General features: G+C 38.3%; 1 protein-coding gene across 3 annotated transcripts in view; it reads right to left on the bottom strand.

Moving 5' to 3' along the window:
* Positions 1-23454, bottom strand: part of GRIA4 (glutamate ionotropic receptor AMPA type subunit 4) — a gene marked incomplete at both ends in the record, with an annotated part of 220791 nt that overhangs the window by 145701 nt on the left and 51636 nt on the right. For all 3 annotated transcript variants that reach the window (XM_079546832.1, XM_079546831.1, XM_079546833.1), the window contains one exon: positions 327-566. In XM_079546832.1, coding sequence (XP_079402958.1) covers positions 327-566 — 240 coding nt within the window. The remainder of the gene's footprint in view (positions 1-326; positions 567-23454) is intronic.

Genomic DNA, 23454 nt, shown 5'->3' with positions numbered 1-23454 from the left:
TGTCACTTATGAAGTGATCTGAAGAGTGAACTCAGCTGTACGATTCTGCTTATCGAACTGTGTCTTTATTTCACTAACAGTAATTAAAATGTTTTATTATTCTAGACTTGAAATGCAGGTTTCAGCTGGTTGATTACTATTTGCTTGCACTGTCCAGTGTTTGCAGATGAAGGAATTCTTCATTCAACGACAGAGCTGCTCAGAGAAAGGTATTTAAAATGGAAGAGCTTTTAAATTTGACTCCCCAAGCTCTCAATGCCATATAAAAATGCACAGTTCCTGCAAAAGTCAATTGAACTAATATAATAAAAGTGGTTACAACTCACCTCGATCTGTGTCATACAGAAAGACAAAGCGGTTCCATTCATAGTGATCCAGCAAGCTCAGGAGGGCTCCCCGCAGCGATGGCCGCAGCTGCAGCACAAACTGGCTCTCACCTTCAGTGGGGAAACTTGGTGTGATGAGGGAGATGTGCAAGGCGCTGCAGAATGAGGTCAAGGTATGTACTGATCTCTTATCATAAAGTCCAAAAATGGCAAAAACTCCTCTAGAATATTGGGAGCAGACTGGAAGAAAAAAAGAAAGAGTTCATTTAGTAACAAAAAAAATCTGTAAATACGTACTTACTCCAACACCCCTAATTTCATAATTTGAAGATTTACATTTCTGCCTACGTAGTTAACTTCAATATTTATGTGTTTCATTCTGAAAACCAAGAAATACAAGGGCTGCTCTGAAACTAATGCCCCCTATGTTATGATGTTCCACAACATCAGAGGCAGATGGTGGTACATCAGTAGAGGTTGAACCTTCCCATCAGTGTCCCATTATGTTTTGTTGCTATGTGACAGATGGCAGAAGAAGAGCAATCTAACAAAATGGCATCTGATGTGGAAGCATGGATGAAGCAAAGGTGTGTACCTAAAACCCTCAATAAGGAAAAAATGGCACCTGCTGACGTGATTGATGCTTGCTAAACGCTTATGGAGATCAAACAGTGGATGTGAGCACAGTAAGATGATGGGTGGTGTGTTTCAGCAGCGGTGACAGTGATGTGAAAGAAAACCCATATTCTGGATGGACATGCATAGCTTTCACAGCACAAAATTAAGAGGTCTCAACCAGCTCAGCCACACCAATAAGCTGATTACAACCAAGGATCTGTATATATAGCTGAATATCAGCTTCAATCTGTTGGAAACAATTGTGGCAACATTGGAATATTGCAAAGTTTGTGCCAGGTGGGTCCCATGAAAGCTCACACAGGAACAGAAAAATCACTGTATGCAAGTTTGTCAGCGCCCATTGAACCAGTATGAGTCTGAAGTGACAATTTCCTGAATCACATCATTGCCAGTGATGAGATATGGTATCAGCACTATGAGTTGGAGTCAAAATAGCAGTGCATGGAATGGTGATGTAAACTCTTCACTGAGCAAAAAGTTCAAGACACCGTGATGTGCACTGTCTTTTGGGATAGGAAAGTGATTCTTCTGGATTTCCTGGAACTCAGACAAACCATCAGCTCTGATCATCACATTGCAAAGCTGACTAAACTGAAGTCTCAAACTTCCACAGTCAGGTCAGAGGAGAAGAATATCTTTCTCTTGCAACATCATAATGCCAGGCCCCAGACCAATCTGAAGATCATGGAGTACACTGCCAATCTTGACTGGACTGTCCTGCCACAGATACTGTATTCCAGATCTGTTGCCTTCTGACTTCCGTCTGTTCAGGCTTATAAAAGATGGACTGCGTGGGCAAAATGATGCCATTTCAGCAGCTATGAAACAGTGGGCCATCTCCGCTGGTGCAGATTTTTATGAGCGCAGCAAGAAGGTTCTTGTTTATTGCTGTCAAAAATGCATAGATGATGATGGCAACTGTGTTGAAAAATAATGTTTTGTAGCTTGAAATTTGCTCTATTACATAGTGCTATTCTGCTCTTTGTATCTGTTGTAGTTTCCATGGAAATAAATAAGAAGCATTACTTTTGGAGCAGACTTCGTAGATATCAAAAAAACATTTTGTCATTTTTGGAATCTATTCATAGAAGATTACATTATCTATAGTTTTTTGTTTTTGTTTTTGTTTTTTGGGGTTTTTTTTGTGTTGTTTTTGTTTTTAATTCTAAAATAAAATAGAAAGTAAATAATATGGTTTTGCACGCCAGTGGAAAGTCAACATACGCTGTTTTAGTCATAGCTCTATCAGGGTTTTATCATTTACATTATTTTAAGCAGAAAAGTGTTCACATTTCAAAACATGAAAAATATCACAAAAGTGTCATCAGTCTCATCAGTGAAATCTGGACATTTTAAATCACAGCAACATAAAAGTTTCACTCACTTTTAAGCACGGATCCCCCATTCTCATTATGGATCTCCCATTCCCACATTAAGACTATTACAGACACTGAAAAAATAACAAACTATTCATGAACCATCTTTTTGACTTTAAGAGACCAGTTGATGAAAAATGTAAGTCATTGAGATCAGCCTGTTGCCCCAAACCTTTTACTTCTACTCTGAGTCAACCTCAAAACTAAAAAACAAATGACCTTAATACATACTCTGAACTTCGATTTGCTCTTGGAATCACTTAAGACATAAAGAAAGACTTCTACTGATCTCAGCTGACTGCATAAGGGCTTACTGATGTATGCACATAGAAACAGGATATTTTCTTGAGTAAGTACGGCCTTTCCAGCATAACAAGGTCCCGATGAAAAACACCCTATTTTTTCTTGAAGCCTAGAACAGCTTACTAGAAACACTGTGTGATAATTATCAATTAGCTATTCCACAGTCTCGGAAAATTAAGAAAGGAACAGCCAGGGTGTCATCATAGGTACGTATTTCTTATGTTCTCCTGTTGCAGATCCTCTCTCCTGCCAGCCCATTCCTATGTGCACACTGAACAAAGGAAAACAGAAGTTGTGCCTTGATAACTAGATGACATAGAATCATAGGATCACAAGATTGGAAACGACCTACAAGGTCATCTAGTCCAACTGTTCTCCCACTACCATTGCTACTACAAGCACATATCTCATAGCTCCTCATCCAGCTGCCTCTTGAACACTGCCAGGGACGGCGACTCCACCACCTCCCTGGGCAGCCATTCCAGTGCCTGACCACCCTCTGAGAGAAAAAGTTTCTCCTAATGTCCAACCTAAACCTCCTCTGGTACAATTTGTGGCCATTTCCTCAGGTCCTGTTTGCCGCCTGGGAGAAGAGGCCAAACCCCTCCTCATCACAATCTCCCTTCAGGAAGTTGTAGAGAGCAATGAGGTCTCCCCTGAGCCTCCTCTTCTCCAGACTAAATTCTAGCTCCCTCAGCCACTCCTCATAAGTCTTGTGCTCCAGACCCCTCACCAGTTTCGTTGCCCTTCTCTGGACACGTTCCAGGACCTCAATGTCTTTCTTGTAGTGAGGGGCCCAAAACTGAACACAGTACTCGAGGTGCAGCCTCATCAGTGCTGAGTACAGGGGGATGATTACCTCCCTGCTCCTGCTGGCCACACTATTTCTAATGCAGGCCAGGATGCCGTTGGCCCTCTTGGCCACCTGGGCACACTGTTGGCTCATGTTCAGCCGAGCATCAACCAGTACCCCCTGGTCCATTTCCTCTTCACAATCATCCAGCCACTCGTCCCCAAGCCTTTAATGCTGCATGGGGCTGTTGTGGCCAAAATGCAGGACCCGACACTTGGCCTTGTTAAACCTCATCCCATTCACCTTGGCCCAGCGATCCAGCTTACCTAGATCCCTCTGAAGGGCCGCCCTACCCTCAGGCAGATCGACACCACCTCCCAGCTTGGTTGCAAACTTGCTGAGGGTGCACTCAATCCCCTCATCTAGGTCATCAATAAAGATATTAAACAAGATGGGTCCCTGTACTGACCCCTGGGGGACACCACTTGAAACAGGTTACCAGCTGGACTTCATTAACCACTACCTGCTGGGCACGGCCCTGTAGCCAGTTCCTTACTCAAAGGAGTGTATACCTGTCCAGACCACAGGTGGCCAGTTTCTCCAGAAGAATCCTGCAAGAAACCGTGTCAAAGGCTTTGCTGAAGTCTAGGTAGACTACATCAACAGCCTTACCCTTGTCTACCAGGCTGGTCACCCAGTCATAGAAGATGAGGTTGGTCAAGCATGACCTGCCTTTCATGAACCCATGCTGGCTGGGCCTGATCCCCTGGATGCCACGCACATGCCATGTGATCTCACCCAAGATGATTTGCTCCATAACTTTCCCTGGCACTGATGTCAGGCTGACAGGCCTGTAGTTCCCCAGATCCTTCTTACGGCCCTTCTTGTAGACGGGAGTCACATCAACAAGCCTCCAATCCTCTGGGACTTCTCCAGATAACCAGCAGCGCTGGTAGATGGCCGACAGCAGCTTAGCAATCACCCCCGCCACCTCCCTCAGCACTTTAGGATGAAGCCATCTGGTCCCATAGACTTGTGACAGTCCAGATAGGGGAGAAGCTCTCTAATCATCTCCACCTGAATCACTGGGGGTGTATTTTGTGTAACATCTCAGACTTCCAGATCAGGGTGTAAAGTGCCCTGAGGATAACTGATCTGCTTATTAAAGGCAGATGTAAAGAAGGCATTGAGGACCTCAGCCTTCTCCTTATCCTCAGTGCTCATATTCTCTTATACTTATAAAAGGATTTCTTATTCTTTTTTACTGCAGTGGCCAATCTGGGTTCAAGCTGAGCTTTTGCTCTCCTAACTTCCTTCCTGTGTACCTTGGCAACTTCCTTGTAATCTCCCCAAGTAGCCTGTCCCTTCTTCCAGAGGACATAGACTCTCTTTTTTTTCCATACTCTCAACAGTAGTTCCCAGTTCATCCACACTGGTCTTCTTCCCCTATGACTTGCCTTAGAGCATTCAGGGACAGCCTGTTCTTGCGCCTTTACGATTTTCATCTTGAGGAGCATCCAGGCTTCCTGGATCCCTTTATCCTTAAGGAGCGACTCCCAAGGGGCCCGTGCTACAAGCATCCTGAACAGGTCAAAGTTCACCCTCTTGAAATTCAAGATAGCAGTTTTGCTAGTCACCCTTCTGACATCACCATAGAATGGAGAATTCTACAATTTCACGGTTGCTCTGCCCAAGACAGTCCTCAGCCTTCACATCTCCCACCTGTCCTTCTCTGTTAGTGAAGAGCAGGTCCAGCAGGGCATCCACACACTCTAGAAACCTCTTGGACTGCATCCTCGGTGCTGTATTATATTTTCGACATATATCAGGGAAATTGAAATCTCTCATGAGAACAAGTGCTGGAGATTGCGTGACTTCTGCAAGCTGCTCATAGAACGCCTCATCCATCTCTTCATCCTGATTAGGCGGTCTATAACAGACCCCCACCAAGATGTCACCCCTACAGGCCTTCCCTCTGATCCTTACCCACAGACACTGAACTTTATCATTTCCAACCCCAAGATCTTCAACATCAAAACATCTTTAATATAAAGGGCCACACCACCACCTTTCCTTCCTCATCTGTCCCTTCTGAAGAGCTTGTAGCCATCCAATTTATGAAGAGTTTGCTATGAAGAGTTCATCTATGAAGAGTTCTCCTCACTTCCAGCCTGGAGGTCACAGTCACCCAGACAGATCAGCACAGTCAGGGTATCACATACACTCTTAGCAAACAGGCTTATTCAAATCAGTTCAGCTTTAATTGTTTCACACTATAGCATGAAGAGTGAAAATAAAACTTGTGCATTTTTCCTCCTTAGTTTTCAGTGATTTATCTGAAGCCAGAACTGGAACAAGGCACTAGAGGGCAGTTCTGGGATTTTATGTATGTCCCCACTGTTTCAGCCCCTAACCTAAAGATTTTCACAGTCAAAATATACAAAAATACTTTTAACAGTTAAAGCTTTCTTCTTCAAAGGTCTCCTTCAATATGTTGATACACAGCTCTTATAAAGCCCTTAGTGTTTGCTTTGCTTGTCCACACAGCATACATTCTCCTAAAACCATCAAATGACTGGCTTACCATTTCCCTAATCATCCCAAAAAGTGCTGTTCTGCACTTTCTCAGTTTCATCTCATCTGCCTTGAGCACAGATGAACAACCTGCTCAGAATTTCAATCGAAGGCTTTCTGCTTCTTTCTGTATTACTTCCCCATCTCTACTGTAAAACACTTCTGCTGACATACCCTAGGATCACATTGCTTGGTTTTGTTTTGTTTTGTTTTTTTTTCCTAAATGTGCATCTCAGCAGTGGCTGACAATCATCTCAGGATCAAAATTCTGCTCTTTTGTCTTCCTAGGTCATTTTCAAAAGATGAGTTTCTGCATAGTGCATAGTATGTTTATTAGTCACCAATGTACAACTTTTCCATTATGCCGCATCTGTTGCCATACTCCTTAAAATTATATACTTCCAGTTATTTTCTTAGCCTACTCTGAACTTTCTTCAGATGTCTGTGTCTGCCTCACCAGCAAATTCCATCAGTGTACTGTGACTTTTTAACCCCATGTCTCTTATAAAAGCAGTCTCTTAGTACCTTCCCAACATACAGCCTGGTACAAACTCCTCTACTAGCATTTGTTGTCATTGTACTCTTAGTTCTACATCTACCTTGTAATTCTCTTTGCATCTATTTCCATAGATAACTTTCCTTAGGAACATGGTTATTTTACTTTAGTCTCTTGGCAATAGAAAGGTATTGATTAGTCCTATACTTTCCATCCTGTTGATTCCTGGTTGCATTTTATTCCCTTTTAAGTACAGAGCTGTATTTTAACATTTTATTTCCAAAAAAATTTGTCCTATTACCTTACAGACTGTTGATGCTAGACACTGCATGGCTGACAGGTTCTATGTCCATTTTAAAAATAAATATTCTACTTTCTATTCACTGACCATGTGTATCACAACTGATTTAACAGGTCTACTAAGAAGTACTTGTTATTGCATCTGCCCTCCAGTAAACAAACTTTTCAGAAATCATGGAAAAAGGGGCAATTTCCCAATTCCCATTACCCATTGGGCCCCTTCTTTCAAGGTCAACAGCCTCCCTGACTGAAAATCAAAGTGAAGTACCTATTAGTTTTAATCTATATCCAGATTTTCATGATTTTTCATTCCATCATCATTGTATACCAGTCTCAATTATTTTACTATATATTCCCTTTGTATTTATAGATCTAAATGACCTTTTGCAGTTGTATCAATATCCTTTGCAAGTTTCTGTTCTCACTGGCAGCACTACTGTAGGCTCTTATTCCTGAAAAACAAAAAACAAAAACAAACAAAAAACCCACCTCTTTACCTCCTGATTTCTTACTGATATTTAAAAATATTTGTTTCTCATGTCTTTCTTGTATAATCATTCATTCATTCAGTCCTGGAGTCACATCCTGCAAGCTACTTTCCCCTGCAAAAGGATTCCTTCAGGTTCTACAGCTCATTTGGTAAGGAAATGGCAGGGCCCCCATTCTCAAGCACAGTACAGTTGACTTCACCAATTGAAAGAGCTGAACCTAAAACATCTGCACGAGTGCTAGTTAATAAATGTATTTTTGGTTTAGAGAAAACCTTCTATAAGGTAATAAGGCCTTGCTTTGCCTTAGTTCTTTCCAGTTTTATGCACGCAAAGTACTTTTAATCCATACAGTCAGATTTTACATGATAAAACATTCAAGAAATCAGTATCAAGCTGTGAAATGGTCCTCCTGATGGAGTTAAACCTCAGATTCATTCTCAAGATGTTGGGAAAAAAGATAAGACAGAAAAAAAGCCTCAGAAATGTCATTAAACATGATATTAACCTTTTCACTAAAAATAACAGAAGAATAACTCTTTGCATTTTCTAAGCAAACTGTCTTTGCCACAGCCTACACACCAAATGCAATAAAACATTACCTCACTATTATTAAAGTCTTGAAATAACAAAAAAAAGCTTAAACTGCTCTACTTCAGATCAAGACTGGCAAGTTACTGAATAGCGTCCTTCTTTGCTCCTTGATAAGAAGAAATGCTAAGATGAAGAGGGTTATTAGAATTTTTTCTTCCTCAGTACAATACCAAGAGAGAAAAAATGCCTATGACACTATGGAGATTAGGCTTAAACATATGCAGAGATGCTGCAGTGCTCCTGAATCAATTTTACAGTAATCAGCAGCGACCACAAAAATCAGCAAAGCCAGGAGTATTTGCATTCTACCTCAATACTGTTCTCAAAAAATGCCTCCAGGCAAACATGACTACCTGGATTTCCCAATTCTTTATTTCTCTTATGATTCTAAAAGCATTTTACTTATTATAAATTGACTAAACAATGCTTGGTAAAATACAGTCTAGAATAAGCATTCCAAGATAATTTTCTTCAGGACTTTTCCCCCCATAAATATAAAGTAGTGATAAACAGGCTTTCATGAACAAAGTTTGAAAGTTATTTGATAATAATTTGTCTTTAAACAAGTCATCTTTTCATAGCTGACAACTTGATTACACATATGACTTTCACCTGTAAATTTAGCAATACTATTGTTCTCACTAAAGATAAGCAGAATGTTATATGTTAAATATGCAAGGTAATATTACCTATTACCTATAATATTATCTAATATTACCTAATTTTACCTAGTACCTCCAATACAAATGAGGTATGTTCTATTCTAGCAGTTTATATTATATATTTGTACTGTCACTTTAAAAGAATGGGTGACACAAGGGACCTTCAGTTAAAAACAATAAATCATGATGCCATACTGGCACAAATTGTACACTACAGTGTTTACCGATGTATGCAGTCAAGGCACATGTGGTCTTCTTTCTCATTTTAAATACAAACCATTTTCTTAAAAAAGAAATTAAAAAAAAAAAATCCCAATTTCTTATTATCTACTGATTTTCAAAAGTTACACCCATATAGTTTAAAAGAACAGGTGGAATGTCAGAGTTCACATATGGCTGTAACAATAATTGTGAAAAGGACACAAGGCAAGTGAAAGTCTGCCTTGTGAAAGTGAGATTGGCCTTGTTTCATTATTTGATCAGACCCCAACATTTTCTGATTTCTTCAAGCTGCAAATGAAAGATCATGCTGAGAATATATTTACAAAACTAAATCTGGTAAGCAGAGCACATCTGTCAACAGTATCAATTTTGCTTGGTAGCTTACAGTGTTTATATCATACAGGCAGGAATTTGGCCAACTCACAGCCTAGAAGGGAAGTAGCAGGACCATCCTTCACAGCCGTGCCTCCAAGACTTCCAGGGCAGAGGCTCTGAAACACTGTGCTGACCTCTTTTTAAAAAATGCTTTCCTCTAGGTTTTAGGCTCCTACTGCTCCAGCATGGGTTCTTCCCATGGTCTGCAGTTCTTTTTCAAGCACCAGCATGGGTCCTTCAGGTGAGTTGCAGTCCTTCAAAAACAGATTGCTTCAGCATGGGTCACCCACCAACCCTAGTTCAAAAAACTGCTCCAGCCTGGGATTTTTTCCACAGACAACTGCTTGTGCCAGGATCCTGTTCCTGCATGGGCTCTCCATGGGCTGTAGGAGCTACCTTCTTCACCATGGGCCTCTGATGGGCAGCAGGGAAATACATGCTCTATGCTTGGAGCACCTGCTGCCTTCCTTTTGCACCAATCTTGGTGGCTACAGGGTTGTTTCTCCCCCATTTTCTCACCCCTCTCTCTCACAGCTGAGCTATTCTTTCTTAACTATGTTATCACAGAGATGTCACCAGGTTTGCTGATGGGTTCGATTTTGGCCAATCGGGGGTCCATTTTGGAACTCACTACAGCTAGCTGGAAATTGGGGCAGCTCCTGGTCTCTTCTCACAATGGACATCCCTGATACGTCCCACATGACATAATCTTGCCACAAAAGCCTAACACGCTTTCTCAACTTCAGAAGAAATTCATATAAAATATCTATGTAGGTATTTTTCCTTGCCACCATAGTAGCATATGAAGGATTTCATTTGATGAGTGACTGAAATGCTGTCAAGCCCTGGATCACACTCTTGTGTTCTCCAGTTTGTTCCGTTGCTGTGCATTGTGTTTGTCAGCACTGAACTCCTTCAATGAGGAATAGACTAGTTTTATGAAGATGCAAACTCTTCAATTTAAATGCAGCACAGAAGAGAAAATTATTTCATCCAGATAAAGATCTATCTCCCAAGGTCAAATGATTTATCAAGTTATATGCATGAGAGCTCCAAGACCTAAGAAGAGATTAAGTACAACTCCTAAAACAGCTTTGAGATGAGAGTTCCCTGTTAAACTGTCAAAACAGCTCTCCTTTGCTTTTGCACAGAATTCAACATCTCTTTCTCCTGTATTCTCCCTGATCCATCTCCACCTGATCCCTCCATTGACCTCCAACTTCTGGAAGGGGACACAAAGTCAGGTAAGGCTCCACATCACAAGGGAGGTGATCCAGATTCATCCCTATGTAGTTTTCAGTCATCTTGCCCCAAATCAAGAGTAGATTACACAAAAATGTGCTCTTCCTTGAGTTTATGATTAAGACTGCTGACTTTATACTTAATTATGCTCTTGCATTAAGAAAAACTCCAAGCACTGAGACCACTTTAATGAAGTACCTTCATCAATTAGATCATTAATATGAGATGATGGATAGAATTATGGAACAGAAGACAGTATTATATAAAATGGGCAGATTATTAGGGCTAATTTACTGCTATCTTAAAAACTGTCTTGCATAGAAAAATATATATTTAAATATATATTTAAATACTGCTATCCAAATAAGGGAAAAATGGAAGAGTTTCTTATAAGTTATGTTTTCTCTGTCCAATGAAAGAAATACCTATCATAACCATGATGATTTCAATTTTGTAGACCTCACATAGTCTGCTTTTGCCCTTTCAACACAAATTTCTTCAGGCAAAAAAAAAATTATCTTCCTCTACCTTCAGGGATCACACATCATACTTTGATACTACTATGCCTAAAGCATTCTATCTGGAAATAATATTGCACTGTTACTGTAACAGAAATCAGTTTATTGCTCTATATTTTAATACAGTAAATGACTGAGGTGAACAAAAAGAGACTAGATCTTTCTGGTTAAAAAAAAAAAAAGTGCAAACTGAATCACAAACTCTATCCTCTCAAATACTTATTAAATGTTTGTTCTCATACAATATAGCTGAATAATTATAAGGCATATATACTGGCTAGAAAGAGCAGCCCTTGAGAGCAGCTCTGCAGAGAAGTAACCTGGGGATGCTGGTGGATGAAAAACTTAACGTGAGCCAGCAGTGTGCTCTTGAAGTTCAGAAAGCAAATGGTATCCTGGGCTCCATCCGAAGAGAGGTGGCCAGAAGGGACAGGGAGGTGACTGTCCCTCTCTACTCTGCCATCATGAGGCCCCATCTGCAGTACTGTGTTCAGGTCTGGAGCTTCCAATACAAGAAAGACAGAGAGCTGCTGGAGAAGGTCCAGAGGAGAGCCACAAAGATGATCAGCAGGCTGGAGCACCTCCCCTATGAAGACAGGCTGAGGGAGCTGGGCTGGTTCAGCTTGGAGAAAAGAAGGCTGCAGGGTGACCTCATTGCAGCTCTTCAGTACCTGAAGGGAGCCTACAAACAGGAGGGGAGCCAACTCTTTGAAAGGATAGATAACAGCAGGACAAGGGGAAATGGTTTTAAGTTGAAGGAGAGGTGATTTAGGTTGGATGTCAGGGGGAAATTCTTTACAGAGAGAGTGGTGAGGCATTGGAACAGGCTGCAGGGAGGTTGTGGATGCCCCGTCCCTGGAGGTGTTCAAGGCCAGGTTGGATGGGGCCCTGGGCAGCCTGGTCTAGTATTAAATGTGGAGGTTGGTGGCTCTGCATGTGGCAGGGAGGTTGGAGATTCATGATCCTTGAGGTCCTTTCCAACCTGGGCCATTCTGTGATTCTGTGATTCTGTGAAGTCCAGTATGTCAGGCATTGAACCTCCTAAACTAAATTCATACTTCAGGTCAAATCATCTCACATTCATGTGTGGATCCAGGAGTTAGACTCAGTTGGCTCTGTGCGTTCCATCCATCTCAGGATAGTCTATGGTTCCCATCTTTCATTTCCCAGCATTTCAACTGTCTGGTCTATTTCAGACTATGAGCAGTTGACAGAAAGGCCAGCCTCCTTTCAGATGTTTCAAAATAGATTAACAGCATAGTTAGTTCAACTTTCTCACCTGTGGCCTCTGGGTGAGACTCAATATAAATATTCTATAGTAAATTCCAAAACCCAAAGAAACAGACCACATAAGTACTTGTCCTAGAAGTTAATGCGTTTAGTTTCATAAATAGAATTAAACACACAGTAAAGAGTGTGCAGGAGTACTTATTTGGAAATCAGCAGGTGGATCTATCAAACAAGTCACAGAAAAGTGACTTTGTGAGTTTCCTTTACATCTTAACCCATAGCAGTGGGTTTCTACCAACATCTGTGACTTGCCAGCTTATTGAAAAAAACTAAAAACATTTTAAAAAATAGTAAATTTTGGTTTACTATATCGTACAGTAATTTGGGAAGTATAGTTTTTTTTGTGCAACTGCAGACATGAGAAAATACTGCAAAACTATACCACAGATGTGTTACATTTTTAAATTAATAATTAAATTTCCAGAAACAGTTCTAGTGTATTGTCTCTAAAAGACAAGTTCCTGAAATAACAGTAGGACATGATAATGCATTTCTTGCTTACTGAATGGAAAAAGAAATTGAATTAGCTTAATTAACATGCACAGGGTTTTCCTCTTTCAAAATCTGTATGAACACTGTAATATAGTGTTTTTTTGTGCGATGTCTTGCACCAGGTCACTAAGTTACAGAACATTAACTTAAGAAGGTTATTCTGAGAAATGCCCAAAATAACAAAAAAGAAAAAAGGGCCATAGAGACCAGGCATCACTGACTTGTAGATTCAACTGCCGAACTCCATGCCTCCTATGAAGCAAGCTTTGCTCTTCTCAAATTAAAACACTGATTAAAGCTTTCTCTATGCCAGTCCCCAAAAATTTGTGAAAAGGGCATCTATGTCCTTTAGGTATGTATGCACACAGAGATAGATGAGAGGACTGTCTCATTTGAGCCCTCCACCAAAAAGGTATTTTTTGGTTGTTTTCCCAGCTCTAAAACAGGAAAAGGTATGTCCAGAAAATGGATCATCCCAGCTTAAGATGGATGTTCTGATTCACCCACTGTATACGTGTCTCTTATTTGTGGCAATAAAAATAGACTGCAACTTGTAAAGACTTGACATCTACACTTAGATAACTACATTTAATATTATAGGTTTTTAAAATCTCACTAGAGAAATTTGTCCTATGTGTTTTTCTTCCCTGTCCATCTGTAGCTTCAATGTGATTTGGAGCTGACTTTTCTTGAAATCCTTGTCACACAGTGAGGGCACTGATTTCTTCTAGCCAGGGCTGAAGGCATTTCTCTGATAAAGACCGTGTATCTCTGTTTTCCTGGAAAGTGCTGACAACTCTCATTTCTTGATGGAGAACACAAAATAGCTCAGCCTTTCATAAATTTCTATGAGGAAAATTATTTTAATCTTCTAGTAATTTCCATCAGAACATTTCTCCACCAATAAGGTATTTTACTTTCATTAATACATAATTCCAAATCATTTAAATCCAATGGAACTTTTTTTACACAACAAGAAACATTATCCTCTGGGTTTATTTAAAAAATTTCTCTTTAAGTTATGCCTTGGCAAGTCTGCTTGATAGAACTTCTCTCATGAATTTCACATGTGCTGAATGCTAACAAATCTTTTCTAATTTTTAAAAGTACTTAATGGCTTTCTCTGCAGTAAATTAACCAGTCTTTGTGCCTTTGTGGCCCAGTCTGCACACCATGGGCATTTAGAGCCATCTGGCTATGCACCTAAACATGTGTTTCTCTAATTCTACCAAAGCTTCCTCTTTGAACACTTTCCCGAAGAGAATCCACATGCAGCATTTACCTTTCATATGAATGAGAACCCACATTGGTACAGAAGTTCTTTTTTGGCTGTTTTTAAAAACTGACAAAGATATCAGCACCACGTGTACAGCAAGACTTTTCAAACTCAGAGAAGTATTTAGAAAATGTTAAGACCAATGGATTTGGTAAAAAGTTCCCATGATTCCGTCAGGTTTTCTCAAGGACAAAATGTCGACAGTTCTCTCTTTTTTTCTTTCAGAACAGAAACTTAAAGAGGCATAACAGATTGTATGTAAATTAAAGTAGACTAACAGTTAAACATGATGAAATCAGCAGTATATTTCCCAGTTGCTTCAGTAAAGTCAACATTTCAACTCAGATACTCACATGGTGGTTAGAGATCTGTGTGAAAAATCTTTAGTTTGTTAGTTGAGGGAAAGCTCATCTTGATCATTTATGAGTATCTACAGAATTCATGGCTTATAATGCATCTAGATTGCCTGTGTGATTAAATATTTTTTGTTGTTCATTGATTCTTTTTCTTACATGACAAGGCATTTGTTTCAGTTCAAGTCTGAACTTCATCCAGACATTCCTTTGTAGAGGAAAAAAAAAATGGCGCTTGATTTCTTATAAAAAATGTAATATTCTATAAAACCTTTTCCCACATCCAACTTTAATGAAACAGAACAAAGACAAGTCTGAATTTTGTTTTAAGAAGTAATCCTTTGATGGCCCAATTTTCTACAATATATAGCTTTCCCGTTTCTTTTTATCTTGAAAAGGAAGAAAATCAGCACATTTAAGCAGATATTTTTCTCTCCAGAAGAACTGAAAAAAAAATGAGTACTATTTTAAATAGGAGGGCATCTAATCAAATGGGTAGTTGATTAGATAAAAGTATATTTTTAAACATAGCTACTTAATCACAGATTTTTCTTATGCAGAAGAACAAGTATTAGTACTTCTCACAGAAAAAAAAACCACACATTTTTTTCTTCTTTTTGAAGAAAGATGCTAATTCTGCAGTTCTTTTGCAAGCAAAGCTGTGACTGAATGGAATTTACTGAATTTAGTAGGAAAATTGAGAGCTGGAACAATATATTAAAGCATATGTTAAGGCTCCTGACCTAAACTGTTCAATGGATGCAATTTCAGCATTATCATCATTTATACCTCATATTTGGAAAAATCAGTGCTTTTTTAAATCAAACCTTGTTCTAATTCAACTGATCTAAATCAAAAACATGAACTCTGCTGTAATTAGAAGCTGAAATAAAGGAATTTTTGAAATACTAAGGTATGTTTGTTACTGAGCTTCCATATGTCTTTAAAAGGGGGGTAGTCGTCTAACTGATCCCTCTGACTTTGGAAAACTCTTCCCAGATCTCCGAAACATGTAGAAAAAGGAAGGAAAAGAAGATAGGAAATTATGAAAGATGTGTCTAACTAGGTCCTGCATTTACGTTGAGGGTCCTAAGGTGTTTGTTATTGAAACTTTACTTTTTTGTTGTTTGTTTGTTTGTTTGTTTGTCACAGGTGGGACTTCCATAAGAAGAGATTCTGAACATTTTTGATAGGATTTGTTGTTTTTTCTTCTGTTTCCTTCCTTCCTTCCAGGTCATGGCACAAAGCAGAATTTAAAGCTGGAATCATTGCATGTAAATGGAACAAAGTATCACATTGTCAGGGAGAGAAACCTCCCATCAAGACACTGAAATGAAACTCTTCTCCTGCCTTCTGCAGCCTTTGATGCTGTTTTGAAAGAATAGCAGTTGCCAAGAAAGTGCACAAGGCTCTGCCACAGCTACTTTCAAATCAAGGGCATCTTCTTAGAAGCCCTTCAGGGATCAAAACATGCAAAGTGCTAATTGTTGTATTCTCACATTGGAGGATTTTGGTTTTATTTCCACTAGATACAAGATTTCAATCTTCCATTATTTTTTCTTCTATATTATATCTCAGAGTAAATTAAATAAATAAATAAATAAATAAATAAAAAAGACGTGGAACTCATTTTTTCACGTACATCCAGAATGTACTTTTTGAGTATGTTATGTTGGATTATATCTTTTTACTGTCACTAATGATGACTGTCCCAGAATGCTTAGATGCTTCTGACTTTTCCTCTTCTTTTTTTCTTTTTTTTTTTTCCCCGTGTGCCTTCTTAGCCTCCCACAGTCATGCTGGTGAGAATCAGCTGCAATTTAGCTAGCTGCTTTTAAAATCAAATGCTTAGTGTGGGTTACTGGAAATGTATCTTCCACTGCCTTCGTTTTTTCACACCGACATGTTTTTCTTTCACTGAAAAACTAATCTTTCTGCTTTTTTTTTTTTTTTTTTTTTTTTTTTTTTTTTTTAATGTATAAAAGGCATTCCTAAATTGCTGCAGGTCTCATATAATCATTAAAGTAGTGAGAAAAAGGAATTACCATTCAAAAAATAAAATATAAGTGGACTGTTCAATCAAAGTTATTTAAATGAAAGCCATTCCACTTGTAAAGGGAAGACCAGCTTCATCACATCTCAGTGCAAGATGGATTCTGGTCATGCCCCTGTGCTCAATGACTTTAGGCTTTAACTGTTTGATGAGAAAAGCAGGTTTCAGAGTCATATGCCATGAAGGGAGTATTGTTCCTAAATAATTCCTCTCATTTAAGACAAGACTTAAGAAATGGTTTAATGCATAAATAAACACATCTGCATATATATTGTAAAATATAATTTCTATTTCTATAGATCACAAATTCCAATGTCATGATATTATTAATTATTTATAAATCTCTACTATAAAATGAGCCCAACATTAACTTAGCTTCCCTTTGCAGCCTAATCTGATCAGTGGCAATCAGTCTGTAGTAGGGTGTTGGAACAGGATGATCTTCAAGGTCCTTTCCAACATAAGCCATTCTGTGGATTATGATATTAGGATTAAAATACTATGATATTATGACATTAAGATATTATTATTCAGTGTCTTTAAAGAAAAAAGCAGATACACCAAAGAAAAATACTTGATTTTGAAACTGTGGCCAACATATTTGTCTTACTTACATACTTTTCCATACTTAGAAAAGCAAGAAAAGTTTATTTCATTCAGAAGATATTTATAGAAATAAACATGCTTTTGTTTTACAATCTAACATTCAGTGTGAGAATAAAGCATATTTACCAATCATTAAATATTGTTTCACATGAAATAATCACATTGTGACTTTTGTGATGAATGATCATCTCTTTCATAACTCTGCCTGTAAAAAAATCAAACAAAATGGTTATTTATCCACAACAGGAGCTCCTGGGTTCAATAGACACAGCCTGTAGGATGTAGGTAAAGGTGCTTGGCCTGACCTGCCCTCCTTGAGTCAAAGAGCCTTTCAGTAAACAACGTGACCTTTCATGGAAGACTGAAATTGCCTAACATAGAGCATATTGTCTTCTAACAGTGAAATTGCCAACTGGCATTGAAGTCAATTAATTTTCATTAGCATATAACTAAATTGCGTTATTGCATTGTTGACTACAGTAATGTCAGAATCTTTCAGTCGCAGTTATCTTTCACACTATTTCCCAATACACAAAAAGATGTCAGTACAACCCACTTGTTTAAAATCATAACTGCAAAGAAATAAAACTGCTTCTCAGAAATTGATGGTTCAATCTTAAAGCAGATGTTAATGTTAGGTTTATGTAATGCTTCGAATCTTTTGACATGTGATGAGTTTTCCTCATTTCCCTAAAAATGTACATTCTCAAGGTAAATCATGATTTCTGTATTTGGAAACTGACTAACAAAAAGCAAGCAGGAATACAATTTATTTTTAAGTTATCTGTCATTATTCTTGTTTTATCCATGTCAAGTTTTCAGGTCTCTCTGTGCCTCCATCTTAAACAAGTATTTCCACAACTTCACAGTTTAAAACAGGAGCACAACTCCTCTCATTTTGTTCTCACACATCTTTGGCAGGAACTGGGCTTCATCCATACGGCAGTTGGAAATGGACTATCTATAATTGGAATTTCTACTGAGCTGGGAAATATATTTGTGATGGTTTTAAGAAAGAGCAGAGATAAGAAGGGAGCTGAGATGGGTTAGTTGGCACCCTGTTATCTCTATGAACGGACCAAAGGTGGGTGTACTGTGGGACCCTGGAGGGAAAGGAGGAAGATTGTCAAATAGGATTTGCCACTCCAAAATATTTTTCTTTGTCACAGTCATCAGAGCAGATTCAAAATAGCTGTCACTTTACGTTCAAATAGACCTCTTATCAAAAGAAATGCTTATTTTTCATTTTATTTTTAGACTGTAGGGCTGACCAAAGCACAGCCCTTCACTTCATTGAATAGTTTGATCAACCCAATGAGCAATGCACTCTATTTTCCTATCTGTTATTCTTTGTCTCTCTGTAAAAGAGAACCACTGAAAATTAATAAAACATTTAACATCTTGATGTAAATAATGTATGAACATGTCTCTGCTGATCCAGTCAGATGTACTTAAATTAATTTGCTGTAAAGATTGCTATACCAATAACAAAATATTCTATCTATCACTCCAGGCATTATGTAAGGCTAGCAGCTTCTATGCTGGCATTTGCAGAAATAAGCAAAACTAGTTCAGCACAGTCCACAGCTGTGATCACTGGAGTAAAAGTCAGGGTCTAGGGGCTGTGTAGATACTGTACAAGACAGCTGTACTTTACTACTGGTCCACTGGGCCTTGTGCTAATAATTTTTAAATGGTCTGTTAGTTACGGCAGTGGTCTCAAGCTGCTTCCTATTTGAAATCCTATTAACATTTGTGTATCTTTAAAATATTTTAGTGTCTTAATTAGCATATCTTTTTTTATAATTCCAAGCCTCTTGCTATTTAAAAAAATAATATAAAAAATAAAATAAAATCAGTAAGAGAGGCTGAAGAGTTGGTGGATGAAATGTGACTGCTGAAATGTGCACCCAAACCAAATCTATCACGCAAGCACAGAAGTGCAGAACTACTTCAGAACTACTTCCCTTGCAGGATGAGTCTGACTATCTTAGGATAATGGACTGGTTTTGCTTACAGGCTTATTAGAAGAAGGCAGAACACTGTAGGTAGAATTTTAAAGAAAACTATACAATTAGTCTTTTCTTTTTAGTTCTAAAATAAAATAATATTAAAACCATTTTTTTCAGTTTTGATGATTCTAGCAAAATGTACTAAAAAAAAAAAAGCTATAATCCTTCCTCTCTGAGTCTCTGTCTTGCTTACTTAGGGTTCTGTTTCTGAAAAAAAAATACATTAACAGAAAGGATTTTTTCCTGAATAAGGATTGGAACACAACATTTTGTATGCACACACAGTAGCGTATTTATTAAAAGTACTTCTGCCATTAAAGCCTAACAATTTTAGGTAGCCCAGGACTACCTAAGTACCATGTTTTTTGTTTTTTTTTTAATAATTATTTTTTAAAGTCACATTAAATGTATGCTTAAAATGTTTTAAGATCTACGAACATCTACATAAAGAAGATTCAGTGGTAATTAGATACCAGAATTTTAATATATAAATACACAATTACCAACAAAAATCAACTTTGGTAAATAGTTTTTTCACAACTTCAGTAAACATTGATTATACTTTTGCAGCGAACCAAATATTTAATGAAATATTGATAGCATACCTAAGCTCAAACAGCCAGAAATAATGTATGGAGCAAAGCACTGTGGCACTGAGGGAGGTGGTTTAGTGGGTGTGGTGGTGAAGGATTGCTGGTTGGACCAGATGATCTGAGTGGTCTTTTCCAACCTTAATGATTCTGTGATTCTATGATGCTACCATTCTATGATTTTTCTCTTCTACACTGCTATTCAGAATCAAACTGACTAGCCTTAGCCTGATCAATTTGTTTTGTTCACAAAGGAACAAAGATGTTATTAAAGTAACAGCATAAAATATTTTTCACAGCTTGATTTGAAGCAGAAGAGTTGCTGAATATGAGAAAAAACACACAGAAGCACCAAAAACTTGTCTTTTTAAAATCTGACTTTCTCTACAGACTCTTTTTCTTCTATTTTTATGAAATTTCCACAGTACTTATGCTTCTATAGCAACATAGCTCAGGAAAGAAAGTGATGCTGCCTGGCACCAGTTATTCCGTTGCCAAAGATCAAATATAATCTAGGGAGAGTCATTGTACTTTGCAGGTTTTACTGGTTTTAATGTTTGTCTCAATGAACTGAGCTGCACAAAATCCAGTCCTACTTGTGTACTTCTTGTATTTTCTTGATTTCTAATGTTCGGATATTTCTGCTTCACTTGTTATTCTTTGCTGGATGATTCTTCCTCTAAATACAATACTACTAAAAGACAGTACTAACCAGCTACTTAATTTGCTAGACTCACTTTCTCTAGATTGAAGAAGAGGGATGCTTATCCTTCAGTGGACTGTGAGAACAGGGAAGATTGCACTTAGAGGAGTAAAGAAATCTCAGTTCCTTGTCATATCTTGAGTGCTGGCAAACCCCACAGGATTTCCTTATCATACTACTTTTTATCCATGCACTTAGTTAAGATCAAAATTTAGAAAAACAAACAAATTTCAAACTACCTGGATGCAGGGTAGGAATGGAGTAAGGATCACAGAGTGATTCAGAAGTGGAGGGTGCTTAGGAGGTCCTCCTGTTCACAGGAGACTCAGCTCTGAGGTCAGACCAGGATGCTCAGGGCTTCACCTGGTCAGGGATGAAAACCTCCAGTGACAGAGACTGCACAGTCTCCGAGCAGCCTGTGACACAGCTTGACTGTGCTCACGGGGGCTATTTTTCCCTTATAGTCAGAATCACACTTGTTTCAATGCATTTTCATTGTCTCTCATCTTCCCACCCTGTTCCACTTAAAAACCCAGCTATATACAATGGATGTCCTCCCCACAGCACTGGGGGATGCTGTTAGTCCCTCAGAGCCATCCCAAGCTAAGCACTCCCAGATCCTCACAGGGTTGCTGCTTCTCTTGACTTGCTGGCTCTATTCCTATTCACTTAGCCCAGGACACTGCTGGCAAATAATCAAATACTGGTTAATAAGCACTCTTCTGTGCTTATTATTGGTTAAAAAGCACTTCTCTGCAAGACATCACAATTTCCACTGAGCACTGTAAGCAGTAGTTAAATGCCATGAACAAAGTCTGCATTGCTATTAAAGCAAAAATAAAACACACAAAATGCTCTTAAAAACACAGGGTATCAATGGCAATACCAATCAAGATAAATATACATCTGCTTCTGAAAATATGAGCCTAGCTATACATTACATTTGTGCTTGGTAGTCATGTTTTTTTACATTGTGCCAAATTTGTAACTGCAAGAAGGAAGTGAAAGTCATGCTTGCTTATGCACAGCTGATCTTTTGATATAACGTTATTAACACAGTCAGGAACACATTTTAGTCCAAGTCACTTACTGAAAACTGAAATACAGACCGACCATTTGTTATTGACTGGGTGCACTATGAAGTGTGACAAAACCACAACTTCAATTGATTAAATAATTGTATTGCCATAAAGGCTGAGGGACAACATCACAGGCCTGTGTGGGTTCACCTTGCTTCAAAGTCACTGGGATTTGCGTGTGCTCACATAAAGCCACGATCTACCCTGAAGTCATCCCTCAGCATCAGGAAATAAAACAGCATGTATCAATGAGTATTTTAAGCAGCACTATTGGATTATTTGGCACTGTATGCAGCTTAGGGCATGTGTCTAGACATATCAGAATAGAGTTACTGGCTTGCTATAGAAGCTGGATTTTGTTCTGCTGTACTATTATTTATTTATTGCCACATCTTCATATTATCTCAAGAAGGTAAAAGATGAAACACAGCTGTGGACATCAGCTCCTGTACAGGCAAAGCACATCCTTCATTAACAAAATTATAATACTATATAAACATAGGGATTATGTCTATAAAAATCTGTGTGCAGTTAATGGGGAGATTAGGAAGGGAAAAAAAAAAAAAAAGTCTTTGAAATATACTTCCTCAATTTATGATTTAAGGAATGTCACACACAAGAGAAGGTCAGATTCGCCAAGAGGAGGAACAGGGAATGGTGGTGTACTGAAAATCTTAAATGTGTTTTCTCCAGGAAGGATAAGACTTGATCAGCACAGGACACTTCACCATGAAGTCTGATGGTTAGGAATGGTTCTGCTTAGAAATGGATAAATGAAGGAATGACAGCATCAGAAGGAAACACCGAGACTTGGGACACCTGCTGATGTTTTGTCTGATACTGAGTATTTAGCACTGAGTGCTGTGCTTTGATTTATACTCATCTGATTTGGTGAGGCAAGGTTATCACTGTCTTTGATCATAAAAGGTCCTCTGCAAAAAAGCGGAAAAGCGCCAAGTTGTTTTTGTGATAGCCCTGCAGCAAAGAGGTAGTAAATAATTTGTACAAAACACATAAGCTTACTTCTAGTGTAATTCCAATCTTCTGCAAAATGCCGAGCAATCAGGAAATCAAGCAGCTAGTGAGATGTGCCTTAAGCACTGCCTGATTCTGAGTGCCCTTTCTCATCCAGAATGCTGACAATTTTTCTGATTGTGTTATTGTGTGTTCTGTGTGGACAAAAAATACAACATATCCTCTTTCTAAGACTACTTTCTTCAAATTACGTCTGCATTCTTATCTGAGTTTTTAAACACATAATAGGGACAAAACATAAGATGATACAGCAGGAAATACAGAACACAAATAAAGAGGTAAAAATATATTTACATGTATACCTTCAAGTCGTCTCCTGTAATTATTTTGTTTTATATACTTAACAGGAGAAAAAATATATATATATTTGTCTATGCTGAGTTTTTTTACACACAAAGGTTCTTTGATTGCATAGACTATTACTTGCTGACTTTATTTTCTCCAGTTTTGGTCTGTACATCTCATGAGCTTTCTTATGTCAAAAAAACCCAACTAAATAATGTGAAAATGATAAAAAACTTACAATGAGAACTAATAGCTCCATTTTAAATAAAAAAAGATTAAAGGGTTGTGTCACAGATTATACTGCATGACAGGAAAAGCAACTTTTTTTTTCCAATTTCATCTACATCATAGAATTATCGAATAATTTAGGGTGGAAAATTGTCAGATCTAACTTGCCCAACCGAGTCCCAACACTAATCCACGTCCCCAGTGACACATCTACATTCCTCTTAAATATTTCCACAAATGGAGACTCCTTAACTTCATCAAGTCTATGAAATTAGGAGTCTCTGACATTTTAACTACCAGAAAACTTCCATGTTTTCATTAGTAAAGCAAAATGTTTTGTTTTGTTTTAAATATCCATAATATTTTGTTTCTGGACTGAAAGACTGTTAAATACAGCATAGAAGTGATCACATTTTTAAACTTGGGAAGATGAAACCAGATATTCCCACTGAAACCAGATATTCCCACTGTCTGCTGTGCACAAAAACTATCCAGAGATGGACTTGACAAATGATAACTCATATGGTTAAGCTTTCTTCACAAT

Source organism: Tetrao urogallus, assembly GCF_951394365.1.
Source record: "Tetrao urogallus genome assembly, chromosome: 1".
Classification (NCBI taxonomy): Eukaryota; Metazoa; Chordata; class Aves; order Galliformes; family Phasianidae; genus Tetrao; species Tetrao urogallus.
This window is presented reverse-complemented; position numbering and strand designations above follow the sequence as displayed.